This window comes from Mirounga angustirostris, unplaced genomic scaffold (assembly GCF_029215605.1).
Source record: "Mirounga angustirostris isolate CCGP_5_RB_7025 unplaced genomic scaffold, mMirAng1.0.hap1 SCAF_17, whole genome shotgun sequence".
NCBI classification, from domain to species: Eukaryota; Metazoa; Chordata; class Mammalia; order Carnivora; family Phocidae; genus Mirounga; species Mirounga angustirostris.
In genome coordinates, this window is record NW_026991725.1 from 13,792,777 (window position 1) to 13,803,069 (window position 10,293).

Sequence of the window (10,293 nt, forward strand, 5' to 3'; positions counted from 1 at the left end):
CCATGATTCGCTCTCTGGGCAGTGTCGGAGCACAGTCTGGTTTGTGATTGGTTAGGAGGTCACCACGTGCTGGCCAATGAAAGCTGAGGCGCTACTTGTATGAATAAGTGGAAGGCGGGAGCGAAGGGGAGGGGAAGCAGGAGACCTAAGAAGGTGTGTCACGTCCCTATGCTGTTTGTGGAAGCTTTTGTGTCATTGGTTGGCTCTTCTTCCGATTGTACCAATCGCAAGCTCTTCTCTGCGGAGCCCTAACTATGAAATTGAAAGTAGAGATGAGGGTGCAGCCAATGGAAAAAAAAAGTGCACAGCAGCCAATCCTCCTGCAGCGTTTTGTGTCTTTGCCCAACTAGAGAAAGTGTTTCATGTGGAGGGGCGTTACCCAGTCGCCAATGGGCGGGCGCCAGTGAAGCGGAGGAACCAATGAGTGTGAGACGTTGAGTGACAGCTGTCCAATAGGGACCCTCAGTGCTAGTACGGTTTGCGGCTTAAGCACCGCCGCGGTCTGAGGAATGTCAACTATTCAACATGGAGGCGGAGGTCGATAAGCTGGAACTGATGGTGAGTGTAAAGTGAAGGGGATCTACTGGGTAGATTCTTTCTCTCGGATGGCCTCCAAGGTGGGATAAAATTTTGAGTCGCCGGAAACCCTGGGCGGCAGAAGCTGGACCATATTGGAGTTCCCTCCTCTTGTATCAAAGGGAGTCGCCGCCGCCTGGTCTCTTTTAACCGCCGCGGGGGAAGGGGTTACATCCGGGAAACTCGGGAGGGAAATGGCGGGAGATGCTGAGGTAGCCGGGCCTTTGGAATTCCTTGTTCCTTGCCCTGACCTTTCCGCCCCTCAGGGAGCTGTGGCTCCTGAAGACAGCGTTCTGTGCATTTCCCCCCAAAAGACGTGACTGGAATGATCCCTAAACGCCCCTAGAAGGGGAGAGGTCGTTCACACTCCAAGAAAGGGGGACGGAGGGTGGGGTGGGGAATAAACCGAGGGGGGCGGAGAGAACTCCCATTACGGCAGAGCGGTTCACGTTATCCAAGGCGGGCTGAGAAAGTCTGAGAAAGGTTTTGACTTGCGTGCGGAACTTCCTAGCGGCCGAGGAAGCCCCGAGACCAATTTCTGTTTGGCCCGAAGGTGGCCGTCCTTGGGTGGGGGAGAGGTGTGAGCGATGGGGACCTGAACCTCGAGCTCCTCTCTTGACGCACGGGAGGAATTGGGACATGGAAGCCACCCTGCTCTTGAGTTGCCGAATTTCATTCATTTATGAAAGTAGGGGGCGGGGGCGAATAATTGGAAAGGACTCCCGCTGCTGCTTGGCCTGCTCGGGGGCGCCAAGCTGAAGTGCTGTCCTAATTTTCTTCTATGGATCGTTCCCTCACTTGTCCTCTTTATTCCCTTCCTCCCATTCTTAGACTACCAGCTTGATCGCCCGCGCTTTTTTCTTCTTAGTTCTCCTTGTTCTATCCTCAGTCCTTTGCCCCCTGCATTACCTTGTGTGAATTGAGCTGGCTTTCTTTAAAACGTGGAATTTGGAGGACGCGCCCATCATTGAACTCCTGTCGGTTTTTTGTTAAAGAAAAATAACAAAATTAAGTAAAAAAGCCCAAATCTTTCTTTTCTATCGCAGTCTGCCGTCCTTCCCCTACCATACTCTGGCTTTACAACTTGGGTATCATTTGTGCCAGTGCTGCTCTATCCAAGCTGAACCTTGGGTCACTTCAACATCAGCACTGGTAGTGATCCTGGAAGAAACTGAATACCACACTCATCCTCATTCCCACCTCTAGAAAATGTGAGAGCTTGATATATCTTATTATTTTCTTCTGATGTATTAATGAATTATAGTGCCTCTCATATACACATTTGACTTGAAGGCTTTCAGTTGATTCTAACCATTTTGAGTTTTAATTTTCTTTGTGGGAGTGTGTGGGGGAATGGCGTGGGGCGGGGGTGGGATGGTAGTGAAGAAGGAAGAATTTTTTGTTGCTTTCCAAACCTGTAATAATGAACTTTTAGATCAGAGTTTTGTTATTTTTATCATTAATGGTCTTAAACAAACTGAAGAACCCAAAACATGTCAAGTATCCTAGTTTGATTCTGTTAGCAGGCATGAATGTTTAACACTGTCTTCCCCTCTTCCCCATTCTGAATTCCTCCCTCTGGATGGATATTTCTGCCGAATTTTAAGATGCTAAACTGCTTTTAACAGTTTTTCTCCCCGCTCAAGTTGGCTGTTTACTTTTGAGGTACCAATTAAGCCTTTTTTGGACTTTGCATGAGAGTCACTATTCGCACAGGATTTTTTTTTTTTTTTAAAGATTGAACACATTTTAATTTAAGAAGAAAATGATTAAGTATACATCTTGAAAAAAGGTTTTAGAAGATTGTGAGGTAGCCAGACTCTTAAACTTTTAGGTGTTTGAATGATGGGGTAGTTTTAAAAAATATCTTTGTAAGAGATGAAGAGAAGAAAGCAGGTCTTCTTAAATTACCTGCAGGTAATTACTTGCAGCCTCCTCCCTCCCCTTCAAGTTATTAGTTTGTTTCCACAATCATCAGGGTTTAAAAACTGTATTTGAACTATTATAGTTTTGTTATTACTGCTTTCTATTGATTGGATAGTGAAAGATGGTGTATCTCATCTTCAGATTTGCCATGTGCTTTAAAATGCTTTGTCTATGAACTGGTTTAATTTCTAAGATTGGAAAGAAATTATTTCCTATACAATCCTCTGAGTTTTGGTTCTACATTACTTGAATAAAGGATTTGTTGAGGAACTAATGTTGAAAATTTAATAAGTGAAAGAGAATGCATACTATTTAACTTTGTAAAGAAAGTACTTATTCTCACTTTGCAGACAGACTGGTCCTCTTATTCAAAAAATATTCCATATTTTTCTTGTTTGAATTAACTTCAAATTCAGAAAATTAAACATCTGTCTCTGAAGTACCTGTCTTTGAAACCTGATCCTTGGCCAGCAGAGTTGGAAGTATTCTAATACCTGAGTTATGTGGCCTTAGGATTAGGTCAGGTCACTCATGTTCCCTCTGTCCTGAATTTGAGTTTATTTTTTAGGGGATTGAATCTAAATAGCTGAACTAGACTATTTAAAGAAAGTTTTGTGAGAATAATGGAAAGTATTTTTGCATCAATCAACATTATTTATGGGGGAATAAGCTCATTGTAGGGTAATCTTTGTTCTCTAACTTTTTTCCTTTCACTTACTGGTTGAGTGGTATTTGTCTGGTGTTCTTTTGTGATACCACGAGTGATTGTGCACAGAAGTACACTGTGATACTATGATACTATTTCTATTTCTGGGTTTACATCTGACTTTTAAATGGGTTCTTACCAGTTCAAAGAGTAAGATAATGATAATTGGCTTGAATCCAAGAAAACCTGATTACTAAATCGCAGAACCTCCTCCTGTACCATTATTATTTCCTCCTTGATGCTTGTACATTTGAAGGAAATGGAGATGATTTCCTCCTATGTTCAAGATCTTTAGGGGTTAACTTAAATTTTAAAATCCCTTTCCGTAGTATTCCCTTAGGTAGGGTCTTGTTTAGGACACATTAATTCCCTGGGAATCTGTAAGCTTTTGTGATAACAAGCCATAAGACTGTTAAGAGCTTTTTAGAGTTTAGTGTAGTTTATTTTATTTTATTTTTTAAAAGATGTTATTTATTTATTTGACAGAGAGAGCACAAGCAGGGGGAGCAGCAGGCAGAGGGAGAGGGAGAAGCATGCTCCCTGCTGAGCAGGGAGCCTGATGTGGGATGTGGGATGTGGGGCTCAATCCCAGGACTCTGGGATCAAGTTTAGTGTAGTTTAGATTCCAGAAAGCTAGATTGGGTATTTAGAGATTGGGAAACTTATTTTACTTTCTTTACTTTACCTTTTCGTTTGTTTATTCCAATATTCTTACTTAATCAGTTGCAACGAGGGAGCTAACCAACACATCTCAGCAAAACAAGTATTTTTCACCTTTGCCTTAGTAGTAATTATAACCCATTTTGTTAATACTAGTCTCTAGTCTCTGAAGCTTAGGACGTATTTACAAAATTCCTTTCTATATGTTTCTGTTAAATATTAATCGTAGGTTAGTCATCAGAAAACTGTTATTTGGACATTTAAGTTCAGTTCTTTTTTTTTAAAGATTTTATTTATTTATTTGAGACAGAACGGGAAAGCGAGAGAGAGAGAGCACATGAGAGGGGGGAGGGTCAGAGGGAGAAGCAGGTTCCCTGCTGAGCAGGGAGCCCGATGCGGGACTCGATCCAGGGACTCCAGGATCATGACCTGAGCCGAAGGCAGTCGCTTAACCAACTGAGCCACCCAGGCGCCCTAAGTTCAGTTCTTTTTAACATTGATATACATGTTCTTAGGTTTTGGATGTCTTCTGTCCAAAATGGCAACCCTTCTTTAAATTCTTTTCACACTGAAGCTTCAACTGATGCAAGATGCTTTTGTGTTCCTTTCCTACCAATTTCTGCTAACGAATGCTCTGACTTTATTGCACTACTGTACTTTACAGCTAGCAGTGCAATAGTATTGTCAAAGCATCTGAAAGCAGAATGCACACCAGAACTTTGATTCTTGCCTTACATCTTTCTTCAGTATCTGTAATTTACCACAATCTTTGTTGCTGAAAAGTGTATAATTTTATTACCCTAGGTATATGTTTTAGGAAGTCATAATTTGAAAAAAAAACTCACTATCGTAATTAATGCACTATGAAACACATTGAGATAACATTTTTAATAGCTGAAGTTGTTATGACTTGTTTAAATGCGTAGTTGTATTTTTCTTCTTTCTGTAACAGATTTGGATAGGTTCTGGCATCTCTTGCGTTTTCTTTAACTGAGTTTTAAGGTGAATTAGTAAGTGATGAAAACAATCTCTGCTGTATATTTCATATGATAACTTGCCCCAAATCTTAATTGGTGTTAATTTTGTGTGCTATGTAGTTTATGCTTGAATTTCAAACTTAAGAGTACTTGTTTTAAAGTTCTTTTTTGTAATAATGAAATAGAATAAAGTATGAATCCATTACTTTTTTTGTAATCAGTTTTGAGATATAATTTGCATACAGTAAAACTTACCAATTTTAGTTGTACAATTTTAAGAGTTTTGACAAATATGGACAGTCATGTAACCACTACCACAGACATGGTTTAGAACATTTCCATCACCTAATGTTCCCTTATGCCCCTTTGCAGTCAGCCTCCTCCTGCCAAGCTCCCTGACAATCATTGGTCTCTAGTTTTGCCATTTCTAGAAGTTCACATAAATGGAATCATTTATAGCTTGCAGTTTTTTGTGCCTGACTTCTTGCACTTAGCACAATGCTTTTGAGAGTCATCTGCGTTGTTGTACATATTAGTAGTTGGACCATTTTTATTGCTGAGTAGTATTTCATTGGTATAGACTATCACAAACTATTTATCCATTTACCAGATTGTGAACTTTGGGTTGTTTCCAGGTTTTGCTTATTATGAATAAAGATGTTATAAACATTGTAGTGTAAGTCTTTGGACATAATGTTTTTGTTTCTCTTGAGTAGCATGATAAAAATGTATGCTTCATCTCATAAAAAAACCACTGAAATATTTACCAAAGCTATGATTTAGGGTTCCAGTTTCTCCACATCCTTAACCAACATTTGGTATCTTGGTATTGTCAGTCTTCTTTTTTTTTTTTTAAGATTTACTTATTTATTTTAGAGAGTGAGCACCAGTGGGAGGGGCAGAGGGAGAGGGAGAGATAGAATCCCAAGCAGACTCCACACGAGCACAGAGCCCGATGTGGGGCTCAATCCCATGACCCATGAGATCATGACCTGAGCCAAAACCGAGTCAACCATGTCAGTCTTCTTCATTTTAGCCATTCTAATAATTGTATAGTGGTATCTGCTTATAGTTTGAATTTGCATTTCTTTAATGGCTAATGATATTGAATATCTTTTCATGTGCTTATTTGCAGTTGGAATATCTTTAGTGAATATCTGTTGAAATCTTTTGCCTATTTTCAAATTGAGATATTTGTCTTCTTTTTTAAAAGATTTTATTTATTTAATTAAGAGAGAAAGAGAGAGCGTGCCCGCACATGAGCAGGGGGGAGGGGCAGAAGCAACCTCCCCAATGAGCAGGGAGCCTGAGGTGGGGCTCCATCCCAGGACCATGGGATCAGGACCTGAGCCAAAGGCAGCCCCTTAACTGACAGAGCCACCCAGGCACCTCCAAGATGTTTGTCTTTTTAACTATTACAAGAGTCCTTTAATTTTTTCTGTTATTTGCCCTTTCACATAAAAAATTTTGATGAAGTTCAATTTATACATCTATTGTGCTATGGATTATGCTTTTTTCTTCTATTTCAGAAATCTTTGCCTAACTCAAGGTCACAAATGTTTTCTTCTAGAAGATTTATAGTTTTAGTTTTTACATTTATTTTATTTTTAAAGATTTATTTATTTGTTTTAGAGAGGGAGAGTGTGCATGAGTAGGGGGAGGGGCAAAGGGAGAGGGGAAGCGACACCTTGCTGAGTGTGGAGCCTGACATGGATATTGATCCCAGGAGCCCTAGATCCTGACCTGAGCTGAAACCAAGAGTTGGGCCCCTAACTGACTGAGCTACCCAGGCGCCCCAGATTTTGTGTTTAGATCTCTGTCCATTTAGAGTTAATTTTTGTATGTGGTATAAAGTGAGAGTAGAAGGTCTTTTCATTTATTTATTTGTTTTGCATATGGATATTCCTCTGTTCTGGTACCATTTGTTGAAAAGACTATCATATCCCTGTTGAATTACCCTTAGCTCCTTTGTAACAAATCAGTTGAACATGTATGTATGGGCTGGTTTATTTATTTATTTAAAGATTTTATTTATTTATTTGAGAGAGAGCATGTGCGTGAACGCGGTAAGGGGCAGAGGGAGAGGGAGAGAGAGAATCTCAAGCACACTCTGCGCTGACAACCCTGAGATCATGACCTGAGCCGAAATCAAGAGTTGGTCACTGAACTGACTGAGTCACCCAGGCACCCCAGTCTATTTATTTTTGAACTCTGTTTTGTTCAGTTATGTCGTATCATACTGTCATGGTTGTTGTAGCCTTATAATAAGTCCTTTGTTGTTTTTTGTTTCAGAGGTAGATTTTAGTGATTCATCAGTTGCATATAACACCCAGTGTCCATTATATGAAGTGCCCTCCTTAATGCCCATCACCCAGTTACCCCATCCCCCCACCCACGGCCCCTCCAGCAACCCTCAGTTTGTTTCCTATAGTTAAGTCTCTAATGGTTTGGCTCTGTATATAGTAAGTCTTGAAATCATCAAGTGTAAGGCCTCAAACTTTGCTCTTGTTTTCTAAAACTTTTAAATTATTTTGCATTTCCAAATAAGCTTTTTTTCTTTTTTTTTTGGTCAATTTCTACAAAAAAAAGCTTTCTGGGATTTTGGTTGGGATCGTGTTGAATCTAGAGAACAATTTAGGGAGAATTGATAGTTTAACAATAATGAGTTTTCTGATGCTTGAATGTTATCTCTCTACTTATTAGGTCTTTAAAATTTCTTTCAACAGTGTTTTGTAGTTTTCAGTGTATAGGTCTTGTTTATAAATTTTTCATAACCAGCTTAGTGTGATTTCTACTATGGCTCTATATCTTAAAATTAGAGCAAGAACTGTTACAAGATGTATTCTTTTTTTTTTTTTTTTTTAAGATTTTATTTATTTATTTGACAGGGAGAGACACAGTGAAAGAGGGAACACAAGCAGGGGGAGTGGGAGAGGGACAAGCAGGCTTCTTGCTGAGCAGGGAGCCTGATGCAGGGCTTGATCCTAGGACCCTGGGATCATGACCTGAGCCACGCAGGCACCCCATAACATGTATTCTAAATAAATTTCAGAGATTTTAGGAAAAAAGTAAGCTATTTGTTAAACAAATGTCCTTAAAAGCCAGGAGAATGGATACCGGAGGGAAGAAAGATATGTGAGATATTAGGCATGGACTCCAGGACATCATTTGGTAGGGAATGAAGAACATGACTGCTTATGAGAAAACCATTTTATTCCCAAATTTTATTTATAAAATCTGAGTTACCTCTCTTGGCCTAAAGTGTAGCTGTTTTCCTCTTCTTTGGCTTTTAATTTCCTACCATTCTCTAGTGGGCATTTCAAGCACTGGGTAGGATTTTGTGTTTTTTAATCAGGTAAGACATTACATGGCGAGGGACTGAGGGAAGAAAACTGCTTAATTTGAGGACCTCATTTGTTTTCTCTAAAGAAGTGAATTGAGGGGTACCTACCTGGCTCAGTCAGTATACATGTGACTACTGATCCCCGAGTCTTGAGTTCAAGACCCACACTGGGCATGGAGCCTACTTTAAAAAAAATGTGAATTGATAACAGTATAATACATTTCCTTTTAGATATATCATTGAGTTTTCTTTATATCCCAGAGCTTGTAGAACCATTAAGTTTTCTCGGTAAAAGATTACATACAAGAAAATAAGAATAAAAAAATGTACCAGATGGTGAGGAGAAGGAAGGTTTCTTCTGCCTTGAATTATATTTTGATGTGAACACATCTTCAATTTCAATAGTAGGGTATGAAAGACCATATATATGAATTCATTTAAAACCAAGAGGGAAATTTTCTTCTTCCTTGGAGCAAAGTAAAAGTTTTGAAACAAATAAAAAATATCTTACCTTTGTTACCCAAATATAATACGAAGTTTCAATATTGAGAATATCTCTGATAAATAAAATTTATTCTCAATTAGACTTTAAAAGGTTATACTTCTGACTTGTCTCAGTACATAACATTTTAAAAGTTTGAATAAGTCAATCCTTGATTCTTTGATTCAGTGTTTTTCTCATTTTATAAATGAGGAAATAATCTCCGTTTTTGCTAAGATTTTCTTGTAGTGACAGTGATTGTAAAATACGTTTAACTTTTTAGAACAATTTATTTTTGTTAGGAAATATGAGTTGTGTAACTTTTATTAAATGCCTCCTTTCCCCACTCAATCTGCCTAATTGTAAATGACAGTACTTCATGCTTTCTTTCAGTAAATGTTACTAGGGTGGGCTAGTACTAGAGGAATAAAAAAATTAAATAAATAAATAAATAAATAAATAAATAAATAAATAAATAAGGAGAGGACAGTATCTGCCTTTTTTGTACCCAGCAATATGCTTAGCATTTGGGTTTCAAAAGCAATCACACTTTTTTTGAATGACAAAAAAGCAGACTATCTCTTGGTACTTACTGTACTTTCCATTTTTCCCTCTGCTCCATCTAGGAGTACAGATGTTAAGTTTATTTGGTAATCTTTGTTACCTTGTCATTGACACTAAGATAGAATGTACATTTCTCTTGAGGTGATGGTTTTTAATCTTTTTTTTTTTTTCCCTTTATGCCATGGATCTTTAGACGAGCTCCACCTCACCAGAAAAATGTATACAGATATATTAACTTGCTAACTAGTAAGTAGGGATTTGTACACCTTTGCCGCCATGGTTTCCTGGGCCCAGTATTAAGAATATCTGCTATTCAGGGGCACCTGGGTAGCACAGTCAGTTAAGTGTCCAACTCTTGGTTTCCTATCAGGTCATGATCTTAGGGTCATGAGATTGAGCCCTGCAATGGGCTCTGTACTCAGCCTCGAGTCGGCTTGGGTTTCTCTCTCTCTCTCCCTCTGCCCCTCCCACTCATGCTCTCTCTCTTTCTCTCTCTAAAATAAATAAATAAATCTTAAAAAGAAGAAAAGAATATCTGCTATTCAGAGGTTGAAAGTATTTGAAATTGAGTGACCACACATCATTAATCTTCTATCCTTTTCAGTATATATATGTAAGTAAGAATTGCTGCCAAACATGTACTCACTCAAGATTATACTAAGTTTTTGTTTCATGTATGTCCATTATTTTGTGTTCTGTAATTTGGGAATGTAGCTGTTTTGTCATATTGATGACATTTTCTAATTTTGTAATTTTAAGATGATTTATCACGAGTATTTTATATACACATATCATACAATATTATAATCTATTATACAATATTCTCTCTATATTATACAATATAATATTTGAACTGTGCTATTTGCCAGGCAGTATTAGAGATCAGTGATTTTTAAAAAATAGCCTGGCATATTTGGGACAATGAAATTCAGTGTGGCTGAGGTGTAAAATATGAAGCATCTGTGGGGAGCATATTAATGTCATAAGGATTATACTAAGAGTTGGAGTTAATTCTATAGGCATTGGGAAACCCCAATGATCTTTTTAAAAAAATTTTTTT

At 38.4% G+C, this 10,293-nt stretch overlaps 1 protein-coding gene across 6 annotated transcripts in view; it reads left to right on the forward strand.

Annotated features, from left to right (window-relative positions):
• The first annotated feature begins 438 nt into the window (after window positions 1-438).
• Window positions 439-10,293, forward strand: part of TRIM37 (tripartite motif containing 37) — a 197,491-nt gene continuing 187,636 nt past the window's right edge. For 3 of the 6 annotated variants that reach the window (XM_064582669.1, XM_064582668.1, XM_064582670.1), the window contains exon 1: window positions 439-558. In XM_064582669.1, coding sequence (XP_064438739.1) covers window positions 526-558 — 33 coding nt within the window. In that variant the 5' untranslated portion in view covers window positions 439-525. The remainder of the gene's footprint in view (window positions 559-10,293) is intronic. The other 3 variants (XM_064582671.1, XM_064582672.1, XM_054510910.2) reach the window with 2 other exon arrangements.